This window comes from Chelon labrosus (genome assembly GCF_963514085.1).
Source record: "Chelon labrosus genome assembly, chromosome: 10".
Lineage (NCBI taxonomy): Eukaryota > Metazoa > Chordata > Actinopteri > Mugiliformes > Mugilidae > Chelon > Chelon labrosus.
Window position 1 is genome coordinate 635,211 of NC_140360.1, and position 21,147 is coordinate 656,357.

Consider the following 21,147-nt stretch of genomic DNA (forward strand, 5'->3'; position numbering starts at 1 on the left):
GTTGCCCCCCCCCCCCCCCGTCGTTACAGAGGTGGTATGATCCAGACCCCGGAGCAGTACCAGTTCCTGTACTCCACCCTGGCCCAGTACAGCAGCCAGCTGCTCAGCCAGGTACTCACTGCTCACCTGTCAGAGGCCGTCCTGGGACGCCTGCTGAACGTGTTTACATATTTAACCCTATCTAGAGGAACACGTCAGGTCACGTCTCAGTCTAACCTCAGTCAGACCAGACCAGACCTGATCACAGCTCAGAACCCTCAGATAAACATGAACCCCTGTTAGAACCATTACAGACTCAGCTCACTGACTTTTCTCTTCACCAGAACCAGAACCAACCTGACACACCGCCACAGCACCAGCAGAACCCAGAGGACCAGGTCAGCGCACAGCTACAGAACCTGCAGCTGGACGGCAAGCACGACGGGAAGAACTGAGGAGAACCACAACCTGGAGAACCACAACCGGGTGGACACCTGCAGAACCCAAAGAACTGACACAAAGAACCAGGACAGAGCTGCAGGAGCCAGCAGAGGAAACCTTTGCTCTGACCCCACTGAAGAACAGTTCACCCGAGAACCGAGAGGAACCAAGTAGGAAGCACAGCGAGAACGTCCCTCCCAGTATTAGCGCCAGATCAACGAGATGAAACGGAAACGAGGCTGTTTAAGAATCATCTGAATGTTTTATTGAATGTATCAGGAAATAAAGGCCTGAACCTCACGCACTGACGCTGCCTGAACGCTCCACAATAAAGAACCGCTTTATCAGAACCAGCTGTGGTCCAGTCTGACTCCAGCGTTCCCATGGAAACTTTACTTTAACGAAGCTGCTGTTCATTTGTTAGAGCTGATTTAGGACGATACAGAACTTAGTGCAGAATAATAAAGACAGACCCTGAAGATAAATGTTAGATTCATCCGCTGAAAGTAAAAGTTTCCTCCAGTTAATCCTTTAATCAAAGTGTTTTATGTCTCATTAGGACGTCACTGTGGGTCCAAGCTGACGGTTTACAGGAGATGGGAAGAACATGATTCCTCCACATTTCTGAGGCTGGAAATAAATATTTATATAAATATATATATATATGTTGTAGACGTGAGGATCAGGTTCAGTTTAAACCGCCTCAGGAAACAAACCTTAAATCAACATTTTAGATCATCTAGATTTTTGCTGGAATTGTTTTCACTTTATTAATTTCCATCAATGCAGCGTTCAGAAGCTGGACAGTGAAGTTAATCTGTATTACTGGGTTTAATTTTATTTATTTTTCTTGTTATTTTTAAATAATTACATTTCATTAATTACGACTGCGAATGTAAATTTCTTGCACCGATAACCTGTTAGGAGCACTGATTCTTTACTTCCTGGTTGGGACCCTCTCCTCCTGATGACTTTACTGTTTTATTTTTGTTTTTAGTTTTTATCGTGTCTTATAAGTTGTTGTTTTTTTTGTAATTAACGTCTGTTTGAGAACAAATACCGTCTGGTTGTGGTTGTAGTTACTGCATGTGACCAGAGGGGGGCAGTGATTCAGGTTCCCGCCTCTGTCTGCCTCTTCTTCTCTCTGCTCTCATCTACTTCCTGAACCAGCCCCACCCAAACCGGAAGCAGCTCCGACAACCCGCTCACAGAAAATATCAAACCTTAAAAATCAGCACCAATTTAAAACATAACTACAGAGTAAAACGTTTTTTATCTAAATTTTACTGCATAAATTATTATAATTATAATTACGTGGATTCTGAAGCTTTATTTAATATTATTTTGTTTATTTGATTTTTATTTTGAAGGGCTCCACCGGATGTGGGGTCACGTGAATGCTTGTGTCTTGACGTCGCTGGTAGGAAAAGGCGTAGCTAGTAAACATCACTGAAAACACGGAGCGGCGACCTGAGCCCGACAACACCGACCCGTTAAACCCTCTCTTCGGTTCATGTACAACTGTTTCGGTGTCGTCGGTTTTCCAGTTACCGCCCGTGGTTGCCATAGTGACTGTCAACGTTCGGCAAAACAGGACCGTTGGGGCGTTAGCCAGCTAGCTAGCTAGCACAGCCACCTAGCCGTAGCCACAGCAGCAGCCGCAGCAGCAGCAGCTAGCATTAGCATCAGCACCGGGACGACAAAGATGATAGCGCTAATCAACAAACTGCTGGACTGGTTCAAGGCGCTCTTCTGGAAGGAGGAGATGGAGCTGACCCTGGTGGGGCTGCAGTACTCCGGGAAGACGACCTTCGTCAACGTGATAGCGGTACGTTTTAGCTGCTAACAGATGTGCTAACGCCAGCTGTCAGTTAGCATCTGGCTGCATCCATTGTTACCCTGCAGTGGTGAGGTCAGCTCGACTGGAGCAGGACGGGGATGAGTCGATATTTAGCATGTTAGTGATAGTTAATTCACTTTCTATCTCAGCTGGGTTTGTGTTTCTGATAAAGATTAAAGCTGTCTCATTTAAACGAGCACAGCTGATCCACACCTGCACCGGTGGGTGGTTTTAAACCTGCACCGATAATTAAAGGTTTTTAATCGGGACATTGTGTGACCGGTCTTTCATCTCTGGTGCTGTGAGCATGTGGGGATCCGGAGGTCCCGTGCTGGAGGTCGGGTTACCCCGCTACCCCCCTACCCCCCACCCCCCACCCTGAATGACCTTCTCATCCCTGGTCACGCTGGAGTCACTCAGAGGCATCAGCTGAGAGCCGCTCCGGATCATCGTCCATGAGACCCGATCACTGCTGGGTCCACCAGCTGAGACTGACGGTCAGCCAGAGCAGATACATGTGTTCAATTAAAAGATATAACTGGGGCATTTGTACATGAATGGAAATATATAAAGTTAACACGATTACAGCAGATATAGGTGAAAAATAAATGACTTGCAGTTATTCCTGTCATGCTTTAAACTGCTCATATAAACAGAGGAATGGTTCTAATCCATGTTCCCACTGGTTCCTTTCTGTGTGTAGTCTGCATGTTCTCCCTGTGTCTGCGTGGGTTCTCTCCAGGTTCTCCAGCTTCCTCCCACCGTCCAAAGACATGCTGGTTAGGTTCATTGGTGATTCTGTCTCTGTGTGTTAGACTGGGATAGACTAGAGACCTGTCCAGGATGGACCCCCCTCTAGACCAATGACAGCTGGGATAGACTGGAGACCTGTCCAGCGTGGACCCCCCCTCTAGACCAGTGACAGCTGGGATAGACTGGAGACCTGTCCAGGGTGGACCCCCCTCTAGACCAGTGACAGCTGGGATAGACTGGAGACCTGTCCAGCGTGGACCCCCCCTCTAGACCAGTGACAGCTGGGATAGACTGGAGACCTGTCCAGCGTGGACCCCCCCTCTAGACCAGTGACAGCTGGGATAGACTGGAGACCTGTCCAGCGTGGACCCCCCTCTAGACCAGTGACAGCTGGGATAGACTGGAGACCTGTCCAGGGTGGACCCCCCTCTAGACCAGTGACAGCTGGGATAGACTGGAGACCTGTCCAGGGTGGACCCCCCCTCTAGACCAGTGACAGCTGGGATAGACTGGAGACCTGTCCAGGGTGGACCCCCCCTCTAGACCAATGACAGCTGGGATAGACTGGAGACCTGTCCAGGGTGGACCCCCCCCTCTAGACCAATGACAGCCGGGATAGACTGGAGACCTGTCCAGGGTGGACCCCCCCCCCCTAGACCAATGACAGCCGGGATAGACTGGAGACCTGTCCAGGGTGGACCCCCCCCCCTCTAGACCAATGACAGCCGGGATAGACTGGAGACCTGTCCAGGGTGGACCCCCCCCCTCTAGACCAATGACAGCCGGGATAGACTGGAGACCTGTCCAGGGTGGACCCCCCCCCCTCTAGACCAGTGACAGCCGGGATAGACTGGAGACCTGTCCAGGGTGGACCCCCCCCCTCTAGACCAGTGACAGCCGGGATAGGCTGGAGACCTGTCCAGGGTGGACCCCCCCCCTCTAGACCAGTGACAGCCGGGATAGGCTGGAGACCTGTCCAGGGTGGACCCTCCCCTCTAGACCAATGACAGCCGGGATAGGCTGGAGACCTGTCCAGGGTGGACCCCCCCCTCTAGACCAGTGACAGCCGGGATAGGCTGGAGACCTGTCCAGGGTGGACCCCCCCTCTAGACCAATGACAGCCGGGATAGGCTGGAGACCTGTCCAGGGTGGACCCCCCCTCTAGACCAATGACAGCCGGGATAGACTGGAGACCTGTCCAGGGTGGACCCCCCCTCTAGACCAATGACAGCTGGGATAGACTGGAGACCTGTCCAGGGTGGACCCCCCCTCTAGACCAATGACAGCTGGGATAGGCTGGAGACCTGTCCAGGGTGGACCCCCCCCCTCTAGACCAATGACAGCTGGGATAGACTGGAGACCTGTCCAGGGTGGACCCCCCCTCTAGACCAATGACAGCCGGGATAGGCTGGAGACCTGTCCAGGGTGGACCCCCCCTCTAGACCAATGACAGCTGGGATAGACTGGAGACCTGTCCAGGGTGGACCCCCCCTCTAGACCAATGACAGCTGGGATAGACTGGAGACCTGTCCAGGGTGGACCCCCCCTCTAGACCAATGACAGCTGGGATAGGCTGGAGACCTGTCCAGGGTGGACCCCCCCTCTAGACCAATGACAGCTGGGATAGACTGGAGACCTGTCCAGGGTGGACCCCCCTCTAGACCAGTGACAGCTGGGATAGACTAGAGACCTGTCCAGGGTGGACCCCCCTCTAGACCAGTGACAGCTGGGATAGACTGGAGACCTGTCCAGGGTGGACCCCCCCTCTAGACCAATGACAGCTGTGATAGACAGCAGGAGTCACGTCCGTTTCATTTCTTATTAAACTTCTCAGGAGAGATCACAGAGGAGTTTTCACCCTTCGTTAGAGAAGTTAATATTTGGGTCAGTAGTGACACAGACACCGGTCCAGAATTATTCTCACTGTCTCCGTCTGGACGTCTGAAACATGGAGCTCAGACCTCAGACTAGAATCTTGTCTACGACGGTTCAGGGTCACGCTGGTACGGCTGCAACAGTTAATATATCGACTCTTCTCTGAGAAGTTGATTCATCTTTTGGCGAAAATGTAAAATAATTCTTCCTAATAAATTCTATTCAGACATAAGAAAATATATCTGGACATGATATCTATGACAAAACAAAAGCTCTGACTCACTGAGTAAAAATAACTGAGATGTTTTTACTAGGGCCGGGACTCGATTAAAAAAATTAATCTAATTAATTAGAGGCTTTGTAATTAATTAATCGAAATTAATCGCATTTTAATCGCATATAAATATTTGACCTGAGAACAGTGAGAAGTAATTTTTTTCATATGGATTTTTAGTATACCATTGAATAATGACTAAATTTCCCATCCACGGGGCCAACCAAAGCGGTCTCATCAGCTTCTTCTTTCATGTTCACTGTGGTTAGTTGTTGTCTGAAGTAATGAACAGTGTTGCCAACTCCTCAGGAAAGGAAAGTAGCTATTGGCGGTCCTAAAAGTCGCTAGAAGTCGCTAAATGACGTCATCGGCTAATTTGCATAATTTACCTTTTGGATGTAATAGTGATGGACGCTGTATTATTAACGCGCCTCCTTTATCCGGGCTTGGTATTGGCAAAATGACTCTAAAGAGACACTCTGGCACAGTAACTTAAGTTTTTTTTTTTTAGTTTTCTTAAGTTTGGTTTAGTTTCTAGCCTACAAGTCACAGGCACAGAAGAACATGAGCATTTTTTGCCATAACTAGAATATTTTTAACATTTTTTGTACAAACGGTTTTTACTTGACAAAATTAACAATCTAAATGGATTATTATTTTATTATTTATTTTAGTGTGACAGTGAAGAAACATTTACATCCCGCTCGGTAAAGCAGGGCGCGATCAGCGGCAGCTTTGCGCATGCGTCATTCGTTTGCAGTCTGGACGCGGTGGCGTGGTTCTCCCTCTCTGCTCTGACCGCTGCTGCTCGGTGCTACTGTGAGACTGACCGCCTGTGAGTGCTTTGGGACGGGAGAGGGGCTCACGGCAGCACCCGCTGCTTGTTGAGGACACTGGTAATGAACGCTAGTTGGTGCTCCAGTATAATCGGTCCGCCGAAACTCATCCAGTGAGAAACGTTCCGCGGTGCAAAAATAAGTGTGATTAAAATGCGTTAAAAAAAATTAACGCGTTATTTTTGTGTAATTAATTAATCTTAATTAACGCGTTAAATTCCCGGCCCTAGTTTTTACATCATTGACCCGGAGTCAGTCATGGATCATCCGTTCACTCTAACATGAACATAACAGTCATGTCTGTCTGAGAGGAAACACAGCAGACACAGAGAGGACGTATAACACCACCCTTAGAACCAACAACCTTCAGGCTCTGATGCTAACCACTGCTAAAGGATGCTAACCACTGCTAAAGGATGCTAACCACTGCTAAAGGATGCTAAAGGATGCTAACCACTGCTAAAGGATGCCAACCACTGCTAAAGGATGCTAAAGGATGCTAACCACTGCTAAAGGATGCTAACCACTGCTGAAGGATGCTAAAGGATGCTAACCACTGCTAAAGGATGCTAACCACTGCTAAAGGATGCTAACCACTGCTAAAGGATGCTAAAGGATGCTAACCACTGCTAAAGGATGCTAACCACTGCTAAAGGATGCTATCCACTGCTAAAGGATGCTAAAGGATGCTAAAGGATGCTAACGCCCACTGAGAGCAGAACGTTGCTGGAACATCTTTAGTTTCTGAGTCTGTGTGAACAGAAACACACCGACGGAGAGCAGCGCTGACATGCTAGCTGTTAGCATCACTGTTAGCATCTGCTCTGTTGAGGTTGGGCTCTGACCACCAACCAGTTCACGTATGGGAGACGTCTCAGTTGGTGTTTCAGCTGATTCGTCTTCTTCCTTTGAGCTGAGTCGTAAAAACATCAGCGACGACAGACGTGTCTCCAGCGTCTGAGTCTGTCTTTAATGACGTCGTGACGTTTGAGTTCAGGTGTTTTTAGTAAACGTTGTGTTCTGTCCAAACTGACACAAAGATCTGAATCTGTTAGACCAGGTCCAGCAGCGTAACAGGATACGACCCAACGACCCGCTGATTCTGCTGTTTCACCAGAACCAGATGATCAGATCAGTCTGAGACGTTCTATATGTTCTCTGCTGTGGAGACAAATACTAGTTTAGTTTGGACTGGCCAAACGTTCAGGGATGTTTTAAATCTTTTATTTAACGACTGAGTCGATGAAGTAAATGTGTGTTTGTGTTTCAGTCTGGACAGTTCAGTGAAGACATGATTCCTACGGTTGGATTCAACATGAGGAAGATCACTAAGGGCAACGTCACCATCAAGGTAAACATTTAGAGTCCAGGTTCAACAGGTCCAGGTGTGAACACTGATCTGGTCTCTAGAGTCCAGGTTAAACAGGTCCAGGTGTGAACACTGATCTGGTCTCTAGAGTCCAGGTTAAACAGGTCCAGGTGTGAACACTGATCTGGTCTCTAGTGTCCAGGTTAAACAGGTCCAGGTGTGAACACTGATTTGGTCTCTGGAGTCCAGGTTAAACAGGTCCAGGTGTGAACTGGTCTCTAGAGTCCAGATTAAACAGGTCCAGGTGTGAACACTGATCTGGTCTCTAGTGTCCAGGTTAAACAGGTCCAGGTGTGAACACTGATCTGGTCTCTAGTGTCCAGGTTAAACAGGTCCAGGTGTGAACACTGATCTGGTCTCTAGAGTCCAGGTTAAACAGGTCCAGGTGTGAACACTGATCTGGTCTCTAGAGTCCAGGTTAAACAGGTCCAGGTGTGAACGCTGATCTGGTCTCTAGTGTCCAGGTTAAACAGGTCCAGGTGTGAACGCTGATCTGGTCTCTAGAGTCCAGGTTAAACAGGTCCAGGTGTGAACGCTGATCTGGTCTCTAGAGTCCAGGTTAAACAGGTCCAGGTGTGAACGCTGATCTGGTCTCTAGTGTCCAAGTTAAACAGGTCCAGGTGTGAACGCTGATCTGGTCTCTAGAGTCCAGGTTAAACAGGTCCAGGTGTGAACGCTGATCTGGTCTCTAGAGTCCAGGTTAAACAGGTCCAGGTGTGAACGCTGATCTGGTCTCTAGAGTCCAGGTTAAACAGGTCCAGGTGTGAACGCTGATCTGGTCTCTAGAGTCCAGGTTAAACAGGTCCAGGTGTGAACGCTGATCTGGTCTCTAGTGTCCAGGTTAAACAGGTCCAGGTGTGAACGCTGATCTGGTCTCTAGAGTCCAGGTTAAACAGGTCCAGGTGTGAACGCTGATCTGGTCTCTAGAGTCCAGGTTAAACAGGTCCAGGTGTGAACGCTGATCTGGTCTCTAGAGTCCAGGTTAAACAGGTCCAGGTGTGAACGCTGATCTGGTCTCTAGAGTCCAGGTTAAACAGGTCCAGGTGTGAACGCTGATCTGGTCTCTAGTGTCCAGGTTAAACAGGTCCAGGTGTGAACGCTGATCTGGTCTCTAGAGTCCAGGTTAAACAGGTCCAGGTGTGAACGCTGATCTGGTCTCTAGAGTCCAGGTTAAACAGGTCCAGGTGTGAACGCTGATCTGGTCTCTAGAGTCCAGGTTAAACAGGTCCAGGTGTGAACGATGATCTGGTCTCTAGTGTCCAGGTTAAACTGGTCCAGGTGTGAACACTGATCTGGTCTCTAGAGTCCAGGTTAAACAGGTCCAGGTGTGAACACTGATCTGGTCTCTAGAGTCCAGGTTAAACAGGTCCAGGTGTGAACACTGATCTGGTCTCTAGTGTCCAGGTTAAACAGGTCCAGGTGTGAACACTGATTTGGTCTCTAGAGTCCAGGTTAAACAGGTCCAGGTGTGAACTGGTCTCTAGAGTCCAGATTAAACAGGTCCAGGTGTGAACACTGATCTGGTCTCTAGTGTCCAGGTTAAACAGGTCCAGGTGTGAACACTGATCTGGTCTCTAGTGTCCAGGTTAAACAGGTCCAGGTGTGAACACTGATCTGGTCTCTAGAGTCCAGGTTAAACAGGTCCAGGTGTGAACACTGATCTGGTCTCTAGAGTCCAGGTTAAACAGGTCCAGGTGTGAACACTGATCTGGTCTCCAGTGTCCAGGTTAAACAGGTCCAGGTGTGAACACTGATCTGGTCTCTAGAGTCCAGGTTAAACAGGTCCAGGTGTGAACGCTGATCTGGTCTCTAGAGTCCAGGTTAAACAGGTCCAGGTGTGAACGCTGATCTGGTCTCTAGTGTCCAGGTTAAACAGGTCCAGGTGTGAACGCTGATCTGGTCTCTAGAGTCCAGGTTAAACAGGTCCAGGTGTGAACGCTGATCTGGTCTCTAGAGTCCAGGTTAAACAGGTCCAGGTGTGAACGCTGATCTGGTCTCTAGAGTCCAGGTTAAACAGGTCCAGGTGTGAACGCTGATCTGGTCTCTAGAGTCCAGGTTAAACAGGTCCAGGTGTGAACGCTGATCTGGTCTCTAGTGTCCAGGTTAAACAGGTCCAGGTGTGAACGCTGATCTGGTCTCTAGAGTCCAGGTTAAACAGGTCCAGGTGTGAACGCTGATCTGGTCTCTAGAGTCCAGGTTAAACAGGTCCAGGTGTGAACGCTGATCTGGTCTCTAGAGTCCAGGTTAAACAGGTCCAGGTGTGAACGCTGATCTGGTCTCTAGTGTCCAGGTTAAACTGGTCCAGGTGTGAACACTGATCTGGTCTCTAGAGTCCAGGTTAAACAGGTCCAGGTGTGAACACTGATCTGGTCTCTAGAGTCCAGGTTAAACAGGTCCAGGTGTGAACACTGATCTGGTCTCTAGTGTCCAGGTTAAACAGGTCCAGGTGTGAACACTGATCTGGTCTCTAGTGTCCAGGTTAAACAGGTCCAGGTGTGAACGCTGATCTGGTCTCTAGTGTCCAGGTTAAACAGGTCCAGGTGTGAACGCTGATCTGGTCTCTAGAGTCCAGGTTAAACAGGTCCAGGTGTGAACGCTGATCTGGTCTCTAGTGTCCAGGTTAAACAGGTCCAGGTGTGAACGCTGATCTGGTCTCTAGAGTCCAGGTTAAACAGGTCCAGGTGTGAACACTGATCTGGTCTCTAGAGTCCAGGTTAAACAGGTCCAGGTGTGAACACTGATCTGGTCTCTAGAGTCCAGGTTAAACAGGTCCAGGTGTGAACACTGATGTGGTCTCTAGAGTCCATTCATTCATAGAACTGATCCCATGAATCAGACAAACTTTATGCATCAGCTCCATATTAACTGTATTTAACTGCGTCTCCTCGTCCTCTTGTGTGTGCAGCTGTGGGACATCGGTGGCCAGCCCCGGTTCAGGAGCATGTGGGAGCGTTACTGTCGAGGAGTCAGCGCTATCGTGTAAGTCCTGGTTTCCTAAACAGTGGTAAGCGTCCCCTAAACAGGTCACCGTGACATGTCTGCTTGGTCCAAACGCAGCAGCAACCCTGGAAGACAGAGAAGAGACATTTAACACTGAGTCTGACAAAGTTTCTGACCAGAGTTTGAGTAGAGCTGGAGTCGGATAGAAAGCTGCTGCCCAGTGACTCTGGTTTAAGAGCGTGTGCAGCTCAGACGTAGAATGTCTCCTGGATCCTCTGTGATTTGTTCAACGTGACATTTGAACAGATGTTTTGTTTCCCGGTGCAGGTACATGGTGGACGCAGCAGACCCTGAGAAGATCGAAGCCTCCAAGAACGAACTCCACAACCTGCTGGACAAACCTCAGCTCCAGGGCATTCCTGTAAGAACCACACATCCACTGAGACCAGCCAGAACTGAACCTGATCAAAGCCACGGGACAGACTAGACTGATTTAGTCTGACAGGCCCGGGTGTCACCGCTCCACATCCTGACTCCATTCACTGAGATACGGTTTAGTTTCTGAAGGTTTTTACGTCGCTTTGAAAGAGATTGTTGCAGAGGTTTGTGTTGTCTCCTCCCTCTGGTGTCTCGTCTTTGTTAGACTCTTCTAACCAGAGGATCCAGTAAACAGTTCATTGATAATGTGAACTGAATAAATATTGATCTGATTCCACCAGAAGATCTAAGCTGAGCATGAGAGGCTGTCACCTGAGCTCTAGCAGGAGGACAACTAACTCCTGCATTTCATTTAAATATATTGACTGAATACCTTTTATATAAACAGACTGAACACTTAACAAACACCTCCTTTACGTCCTGCACTGATCTTTTAGTTGATGTGAGTCACACTGATCAGTGTCTGAAGCCTCTGGAGTTTGTCGTGCTCAGCTGAAGGTTTTTCCTCCTGTCCCTCTTCAGGTTCTGGTCCTGGGGAACAAGCGGGACCTGCCCGGAGCTCTGGATGAGAAGGAGCTCATAGAGAGGATGTAAGTCCACCCCGACACATCCACGCTCACTTCTCACTCCATCACACCCGTCCATCGGTTCTTCATCCCTCATGGTTCTACTGTCTGACTCCTCCTGACGTTTAACTGGAACATGTTGCACAACAAATGACAAAATATGAGAAATAAATAAATAAATAGATAAATAGATAGACTCATAAAATGAATGAATCCCTCTGTCCAAACACAGACACACAGGCCAGACCGTCTTCTTAACCAGGGATGTTCTGATCACTGTCGGTGGTCTGGATTCATCCAAGCGTTATTTGTTTGAGGTCTGCCATGAACCAGAACCACGTCCCTGCTGCATCTAAACTTCCTCTTCTGTCTGAAATAGCTCCAAAGCTGCCACAAATAAAAGAAGAAGAAGAATTATTCTTCTTCATTTAGACCAGACACCGAGGGCTTTAATGGCACCTTAACCTCTGGACTCATGGAATTAATCCTGATTAGATATTTTATTGACGGCTACAGCTGATTCAACATGTATTTGTCGTTTATGTTGGTTCCATTTATATTAATTTCAGCAGGTTATTAATTCCTGTGTTTGACTGATCAGAGCTGATTCAGTTTATTTAAGTTGCTGGTTAAATTAAAAAGTCGATATTTAACGGTTTATAAAAGAGCTGCAGAAACCAGATCTGTGAGTCGACTCCTGACTCCTGATCAGATGGATGTTGAATCAAAGTGTTGGTATCTGTGTCTGTGTCTGTGTCTGTGTGTGACCTTTAGTTTTTAGTTTAATTGATTGTGTGTTTTATTATTTTCTATTTGATCAGGAACCTGTCGGCCATCCAGGACAGAGAGATCTGCTGCTACTCCATCTCCTGCAAGGAGAAAGACAACATTGGTACGACACACACACACACACACACACACACACACACACACACACACACACACACACACACACAATCAAACACAAAAGCCAGAACATCAGTGTGTGTGTGTGTTAACTGAACTTTACAGCCACTAGAGGGCAGTGCTGCTATAAATTATTATTCTTATTAACAAATGGATGGATGGCTACTTCACTAACCCCAAGACAAATAAAAATAAAGATTATTTAAAAGGCTCTGGGTTCTCTAAAGCCTCCTACAGATTAAAAACTATGTCCAGAATGAATCCATGTTTATTGTTTAAACCTGTTCATTCACAGACACGCTCTTTTCTTGTCTTTGCACAGTTCAGCAATGAAAGCATATCATGTTTACTGCTCAGATATTTATGTTTATTATATTTCATTTATGTGGAACTGGTTGTACCTTAAAAAAAAACCCGACACTGATTCATTTAAATGGACGGGACAGATAAATGTGGTTTATTAAGGTCATGTTATATTAAGGTGAGTAGATGGTAAGTTCATTTATTAGATGTTGGTTGTACAGAGTTTCAGTTTTATATCTTCCATCAACTGCATCATCCTTTCATTGTGCCTTTATATCTCCTACTTTAAATTAGCTGGTTGTTAGCATGCTAACCGTTAGCCTCAGTGGCTTCTAGAGCTAACAGCTGATGTTTAAACAAGAGTTTTATCGACACATTGACAAGTTAACCGACTGTAGACAAACCTCCTCAGGTGACAGGAGGCAGCGGTCACATGTTTGATTTGTTCTTAGTCTACGACTCAAACCTGAAGTTCCCTCTCCCTCTAAAGTTTAGTGGAGTAGCTCCATCTGGATTCTGTGATCCAATCAAATGGTTTGGGGCGGGGCTTAATGTGGTGATGGACAGAAGTTCATAAATCAGAAATCCATTTATTGATGAGATATCTGAAGTCGTGCAAGGAGCACTTTGGATAGAGTACGCTGGCCCTTTAAGAGTGAGGAGGTTGGGGTGGTGGATGGGCGCGTAGGAATCTCAATTTCTGAAGGGAAACCGACGCTTGTGTCTGGACTCAGCAACCTGCGAGTCAGAAAGTAGTTCTGGAGTCTGTCCTGACTGATATAAAGATGAACAAGTTGTTATTATTGTTTTTGTGATTAGTTGTGGAGCTGTCTGATGTGTGTCGTTAGTCAGACTAAATACAGCTGCACTAAACATTCATCCTCATTAAATGATAACGTGAACGTAAAGCTGACCTCTGAATTAAAGCCTCCGTGTGGCCCAGTACGTAGTGATCACGTACAGTCGCTTTAAAGTTTGTCTCTAAATGAATCAAAGCATCAAACAAAGAGAGTCTAGTTAAATAAATGAAGCCAATATTACATATCTGTAGCAAACAAAGCTCTCTCTGCTGATCACCCCTCTCTCTCTGCAGACATCACTCTCCAGTGGTTGATCCAACACTCCCGGACTAAGAGGAGTTCCTGAGAAATGACTCGACCCGACAGACACAACAGGCCAAGCCCCTAGCCCCGCCCCTAGCCCCATAGCCCCGCCCCTAACCCCGCCCCACGCCTTCCCCTCCCAACTATCCTCCCTCCCATCTACCCCTTCACCTCCACATTAACCCCCCCCCACCCAACACACACACACACACACACGATGCACTGATACCTCTTAAGAATTTCCAGCGATTAAAAGTTAAATCACAACCAGGAATAAATAAATAAATCTGTGTTTTCTGGAAATTCATGACAAGACTTTAAAATCAGAATTGATCAGAGACATGATCACGTCTCTGAGGCTTCTGTAAACCTTGGTCGTGGTAGTACGACGCCGTTAGACGCAGCCATGCTGGTGAACGTTGCTGCTCTGCTCTCTGGGCTTTATGGACGCAGCCGCTGGCCTTCTCCAACCGTGAAGCTGCTTCTTTATTTGGTTTTAGCCTGTGACAACACCTCTGCTGCTCCATTAGTGGCGTCGTGATGACGGCGCAGACAGATGTGTGGAGGTGTTAATGGAGTCTGGAGAAGGCGTCTGTTTCAGTGCAGTATTCAGCAGACGAAGCTAAAAACCTCTGCAGTTTATTTAGTTGTAATCCAGGAAACAGAAGCAGGACGCTCCATGTTCCTGGTGATCAGGTGTTATTTACTACACGTCTGTGACTTACACGTCTGTGAAAGGGTTCTGGAGATGAAGCTTCATCCAGATCACAGAACAAAGCCACGTTAGAACATGTCTGTGCGTGGTATCCGTGCATCGTTACACATCCACACAGCCGCCGCCGCCGCCGCCACGATAACTCAGCCCTGATTCAGCCACACTGAATTCATTTACCTCTGACTAAAGTGGAAAAGCCTGTTTTTTCCTTTAATGGCCATTAAGAGACCCGTTTAGCATCGTTAGCATCGTTAGCTGGCGCCTGTCGTGCGGATCTGTGCTCTTCTCCCATGATCCTCCTCTTTCCCTCTCGTCGTTTCCTCCCTGTCCTCTGCCATCCATCCATCCATCCCTTCATTATTTCACATTTATATAACCCTGAGAGCTCCTCCTCCCTCCTCCTCCTCCTCCTCCCTCCTCCTCCTCCTCCTCCTCCTCCTCCTCCTCCCTCCTCCCTCGTCCGTTGTAAACTGCTTGTCCTCCTCCGTATTCCTTCTTTCTTTTCTTTTCTTAATTTTGGATGTTACCTTTCTTTCCTTGTCGCCAAGCCCCGCCCCCTCTGACTCTCTCTCTCTCTCTCTTCTGCCGAGCGACGGATTAAAAACCTTTTTATTGCACTGTTGATTTTGGTTTTGTAAGATATTAATAATGAGAATAATGTTAATAATCTTCTTATTGTGACATAACCTGATCTGTCCAGACTTAAGGAAGTGGTACTTTAACTGGAGAAGGAGACGTGTTGTTGTTTCTGTTCATATCTCTGTAATAAGCTTTTTATTTCATATTTGTTTTATATTGTCTTTTATTTTTTATTGTCGGTCCTCTTTGACTTCATACGTCCGCCGTGGTTGTCTGACCAGAGCTCAGCGTGTTCTGCTCTCAGGTGTCCGCTGATTGGACCAGAGGTGTCATGTGATCTCATGTTTGACTCGTTGAAAGCCTTGCCCTCACGTCTTCAGTTTTTAAGGATTCATTCATGCATTCATTTATTTTCTTCCGTGATTCATGACGTCAGGTGTGACGGCGTCTTTATAACGAAACGGAACAAAAATAAATCTGATAAAATACGTCGTACATATGGAAGTCTGTGGCTGCAGATTCATTCAGACGTTTTTAGAACCAAAGCGAAACTAAAACTGTCGGAAAGTGTTCGACCAAAAGAAAGCTTACATTTAACCACATGCTGCTTTGAGCTTGATTTTAATCAAAATAAAATGTTTTCACGGTCAATCTCCTTATTTATTAACTTCTGATCAAAGATTTCAGAGACGTTATTTTTATTAGAACAGAGTTAAAATCAGAATTATACGAGGACAAGATGTCAAACTGCATTTTAGACTTCACCTCCTCACTTTGAAAACATCTCTTAATGTTTAATCTGTTTGTAGCTGGTGACGGATGTGAAGCTTTGTGTTTTTGTGGCGTGAACGGTTCCAACCAATCACATTTTAAAGCCTCGTCTCGCTGCAGTAACAGTCTTCACTGCGTATTATGAGCGTGTGGCAGAATTCATCTCGTCTGGTGGAAACAAAACGTAGCGCCACTCAAAGATCGTCATCGTTGGCGTCTCCATCTTTTCATCCTCCATGTTGTTTTCACACCACATCCTGGTCCTGCCAGCAGCCAATCAGATCGCAGACCAAACAGGAAGAAGAAGCATCCTTTCTGTAGTGAAGTGGTCAAACATGTGGGAGCTTTACACTGTCTGGCTTCAAAGACACCGTTCTGCTGTGAACACTGGCTTCACTCTCATGGACAGTATTTCATCTTTTCACGTGGAAATATAACGACAGCAGTGTCTCCTCCTCCGTGTCCTGAATGTGTAGAGTCTTAGAAGACGACCAGTATGTCTCCATGTCTCCAACGTTGCTGTCCACATGGACTCCAGCTTGGTTCATCTTTTTAAACACCTGTGGATTTATTCCAACCAGAGAGAAAACCAGCAGATCAACAGTGTCCATGTCAATGCAGCCCCCTGTTGTACACGTAGTCGTTCAAATGAGCGGAAATGTTCTCGCTCATCCATCCTTATCAGTGAGTTAAGTTCACGTGTCCTCTAAACGCTGGGGTTTTAAGCCACCAGAAATTTACATCTCAAGAACAAACATGTCACCGAATGTTTTCCTAATCTGGCAACATTCAGAGATGTGAGGAACCTCTAGCGACGTACCGTTGTGCCAAATTCTGTTGAGGCTTCAGATTCCAAGAATATAAAAATGTTCTTCCAGAAACACAAGGTTGAACTCGCAGGAACGCCCTTCGTTTCTCGATGCTGGTTCCACTTCTAAACCCTCAGATAGTCTGGTTCCTAATCGACAACACGAGACCAAAGTTATATAAGACAAATAATGTAACATCAGACCCTCAAAGAGGAAGAGAACGTCCGCTAAGCCTTTAGTCAGAGGCAGGAGTCTGCTCGGTCGTCTTTAGCTCGACAGTGTAAAGCTTCTCATTTATCAATAAGCGCTCAGAGCATCTGTCTGAAGGAGCCGTGGTAACGAGCCGGAGGTCGATCAGACGACAACGACAAGCACAACCGAGTCGACGGGTGAAAGGTTCAGGTCTCGCCTCCGCTCGTTCTGCAGCTGCTTTAGGTTCCAGGTTCTGGTGCTTTTCAAACCAGCAGAGAGTTTGTTGTTCAGCCAGCAAAGTGATTCTTAGTTCTTCACTCAGACCAGATTAGAAAGAGGACTTCTCAGTCTGTTCCTTAATTTATAAAAATAAAAAAAAGTAAAAGCAAGAAGGTCCGTTTAAAGACGGTGTGAATCCGTGGGCTCAGATCGCTCTCTTGTGTTTGCATGCTGAGGCCAGGGCTTGTACGTCTGTGGGACCTGAGAATCTAGATGGATATATTTGGTGCAGCGTTACCTTAAAATGGCCTTAATCCAGTGTGTCTGTACTAGCCTGAAGGAAAGTAATGCAAGTGGCACGACGCGAAGAAATGAACTCGAAAACAAGTGCAATAAAGCAGCGAACGCATGGCCGCCGTGTTTGTAGCTGCTTCATCTTCTCTAGGAGGATCAGACGATGCCGTGTGCTCTCAGTACTTTTCTCACAGGTGGACACATTGGAGTTTGGTCAATGTGGTTTAAAGTTTGACCTGTTTTTGTTTTGTTTTTTTGTTTTTTATGGGAGATAATTTAGTGAAGACCTGTGATCCTGCATGTGCAAACTGAAGCTGAGGACGCTCCTCTGTGAAGGCTCTAATGTTCAGTGTGTGTTGGTTGTTTTGGAGGAAATCTATCGTCTGGTGTTTCTACTGTTATTACTGATATGAGGCCAAATAAAAGACGAGTGCAGTCGAACCAAGAGGACGTTATAACACGGCCTTGGTTTGACTGGACGATTGTTGTATGAGACTGAATTCACTCTGGAGAGGTGTACCTAATAAACTGGCAAGTACGCATCTTGCTGCAATAAAACCTAAAATAAAATCAACTGTAGGTTTGCTGACGTCGTAGCAGGATATCTGCCAAAACTTTTAGCTTAGATTAGATCTGATCTTAAATGTCAACGCCCTGAAAAGACAAAAAACTAACCTTGAATCTTTCTGGACAAATCATCTGCAGGGTGCATCTGTTTCTGTGATGGATATTTAAATGAGTCTCGTAGAGTACGCACCTGATCTAAAAGCTTCACAGATCCACGTTTAGCTGGGATTGTTTGCACCTGCAGGATGAACACGGTGGGACGGCCCGTCAGTCTGAACCTGTTTGTACATCATTGTTTGATTCAGTTGATATAATGTGTTTTAATAGAAACATGCTTGTGTATGATACTAATTAAATACTATGGAGAAACGTGTCACGCCCCTTTATTTCACCTGGACATTACCTTTCATGGAGCGTAAGACGTAAGAGAAATGTGTTTATGTCACGTTACACTTGATTATTTGATGTGAGCTGAAACGTACCTCGTCCTGGATTTTGAATTTTGAGATGTGCTCCCATTTTACATTTTTAAGACAAATAATCTTTTCCACTGGTATCATAAAGATGAACAGAGAACTTCAGACTAGTCGTTATCCACCAAGACAGGAAAGCAAGACAGACAGAGGAGTGAGGACAAGAAGAAAGAGGTTACTAAAAATAAATCCACGTTAGAAATAATCCCTGGAGTTGGTTTGAGTGAAGCTTGATCAACAGCCTTCATCGATGGACTTTTATAAGATAAATGTAAACATTAAGACTCTTCTTACACACAGCAGCTGAACAGTTGAGACTTCTTTACATTTCTTCATAAAAATGACTCAAAACATCCTGAAAGTCGACAAAGAGAACCCAACCACACACATGAAACGCAAATATAGGAGCTTCTGTCTGCGGCGTATTGATGTCAAATAGTTGAACATGTAACTTTAACAATGAGTTAGTTCAACACGTTGTCTGCAGGTCTGTCTTTTGCTTTGTTGATCTCTCTGTGATAAAGTCTTTAAATGATTGGCAGCGTTTCAGCAGATTTTAAACTTGTCGTTTTAGCTTTAATGTATAAAATCTGTATCTGAGCTGCAGTGCTAGTGGTGAGACAGCAGGGGGCAGCACACACACACACACAGTTACTGAGTGTGTGTGTGTGTGTGTGTGTGTGTGTGTTTGTGGGGTCAGCCTCATTCAGACTAATTTGTCCCTTCATTAGCAGCAGCTGAGCTCAGCAGTTTGTCTGCTCATGTTATTTATCTACGATGACTGAGACACGTCTGAAGGACTGGTTTAGGTTCTAGTCATGTTCTATGTTTCTGTCTGTCTTCTGGTTGTCCTCTACACATCAGTCCGTCCCAGACACTGCCCGTGTTTAAATCTCTTCTTAAAACTCATTTTTATTTTTGAGCTGCTCGTTTTGTTGTGTTTTAATATTTTTAACTGAACATCTCAGTCTTTGTTTTGTCTTGACAGGATCTAAAAAATAAAAGAAAAACAAAAAGCCAGATACCTTGAGTCAGAAAGTCTAAATTTCCATCTGAATATTGTTCCAGAGTCATGTCCGTGCTCCGTTCAGACAGAAAAGATTAGAAATCACTGATGGAGACTACTTCACCTTCAAAAACGTCTGCTTTCACATGGGTCTAATAACCACTGGTTCTTGTTTTACTTCTCTTCCTTCTTGTTTAGGATCTATTTAGTTTTTTTCTTTTTAAATTAAAAATCACATAAACTCTTATTTTTTATTTTATAGTCTAATAAAAAGTCCCTGGACCGTCTGGGTAGTTGTGAATCTGTTTCTAGACGTCAGAGTGGACGGAGCTGCTCACTGGGATTCAAGCTTTACATTAAAACTGATGAGTTCATCGCTTCATGGACGTCTGCAGAGGAGCGTCCTGCTGCAGCTCTCAGCCTTCAGGCTTTTATATTTTAGCTGACGGTCTGGAGGAGAGGGGAGGAAAAAAAAACACAAAAAGCTCTGATTTCTCATCAATTCAAAAGCAGATGGAGAAAAAACAGAAGAAGGAGCTGAAAGGAGCAATGAAGGAGTGAGGAGCTGGTCATTTGGTCATTTGACTGTGACGTGATCGCACTGATAAAACCTCCAGACTCCTCTCTCCCTCTGCTACTTGTCAACAAGTGGGTGAAGCTTCTCTTTCATAGCGTGAGTGTGGTGGTGGAGGAGGAGGAGGAGGAGGTGGTGGTGGTGGAACTACTTTTATAGCAACCAACAAAGAAGCAGGCCTCAGTGTTTCCTGTCTGCAGTACAAGGTGGTCCCACTGCTGTTGTGTGCGTTTGTTCCCAGCGAGAGTCAACCTAGCTCTCCATCGGGACCCCGAGCCCGTTGTCATGGTAACGGTATCCCCCCTCCTCCTCCTCCTCATCCTCATCGGTTTTCCCACAGAACAAAACCAACATTGTGCTGCAGGTCGTGTGTGTGTGTGTGTGTGTGTGTGTGTGTGTGTGTGTGTGTGTGTGTGTGTGTGTGTGTGTGTGTGTGTGTGGTCTTGTTTCTGTTAGGTTGTGGGGGCCGAGCTCTTGTGTCATACTAACGTTGTGGGGCCACGTTGTCTTTTTTTTTCTGGACCCCGACAACATTTTAGTAAAACAGTTAAAACCTGTTGGGACCTGGTTTTAGAGGGAAAGGTTAGAGTGGACGTCAGTGGACGAGTCCTCACTAAGATAGAGAGACGGATTTGTGTGTGTGTGTGTTTGCATGAGGCATTCAGGTCAGATTAGTTTGTGTTCAATGAGCCTGCGCTTGGAGACGCACAAATACACACTCTTCATTCATTCATTCATTCATTCATTCATTCTGCTGATAAGAAGGTTTCACACACATAAACTCATGTTTTTATCAACACAACACGTTCCCTAGCCCGTCAGCCCTGATCATAACCTGGACCCAGTTTAAACCTTTTAACCTAAACAAGCTTCATCACGTAAAGACGTCGTGTGGCTCCACAAGGACAACGTGGCCTAGATCCACTCAGACCCCATGTACCCGGCACCGTGTTATTAACCCTCTGAGGTCTAGAGCATTCTTTACTTCACAACCTCACACGTCTGACTTTAGTTATATTTTCATTCTGACATACTGTACTAACACACTGGACCTAAAACCTCACTAGAAACATCAAATCCAAGTAGATTTTAGATTCTTAGATTGTTCACGTCATGTTAAATGAACCATTTTCATAACGTGTAAATCTAAACTATAGTAAGTAAGTAAATTTAATTTATAAAGCACATTTAAACACAGCATAAACTGACCAAAGTGCTGTACAGGGGATAACAAGGATTAAAACAAACTATAAACTCTAAAAGCAAAACATTTAGCAAACAAAGTTATTTACAGCTGTTTACATTAAAATACAGGTAATGCATCA

General features: G+C 45.9%; 2 protein-coding genes across 5 annotated transcripts in view; both read left to right on the forward strand.

Annotated features, from left to right (window-relative positions):
- The window catches only part of LOC311494649 (tyrosine-protein phosphatase non-receptor type 7-like), a 17,929-nt gene extending 17,159 nt beyond the window's left edge, over positions 1 to 770 (forward strand). For all 4 annotated transcript variants that reach the window (XM_084553802.1, XM_084553804.1, XM_084553801.1 and 1 more), the window contains exons 10-11: positions 30 to 111; positions 324 to 770. In XM_084553802.1, coding sequence (XP_084409928.1) covers positions 30 to 111; positions 324 to 434 — 193 coding nt within the window. In that variant the 3' untranslated portion in view covers positions 435 to 770. The remainder of the gene's footprint in view (positions 1 to 29; positions 112 to 323) is intronic.
- Positions 771 to 1,850: 1,080 nt separating this feature from the next.
- On the forward strand, positions 1,851 to 18,138 carry LOC311493968 (ADP-ribosylation factor-like protein 8A). Its single transcript, XM_084552792.1, has 7 exons — positions 1,851 to 2,248; positions 7,269 to 7,349; positions 10,273 to 10,346; positions 10,635 to 10,728; positions 11,268 to 11,335; positions 12,133 to 12,203; positions 13,614 to 18,138. The coding sequence occupies exons 1-7, from the start codon at positions 2,126 to 2,128 to the stop codon at positions 13,664 to 13,666; spliced, it is 564 nt and encodes a 187-aa protein (XP_084408918.1). The 5' UTR covers positions 1,851 to 2,125; the 3' UTR covers positions 13,667 to 18,138.
- The last annotated feature ends 3,009 nt before the right edge of the window (positions 18,139 to 21,147 follow it).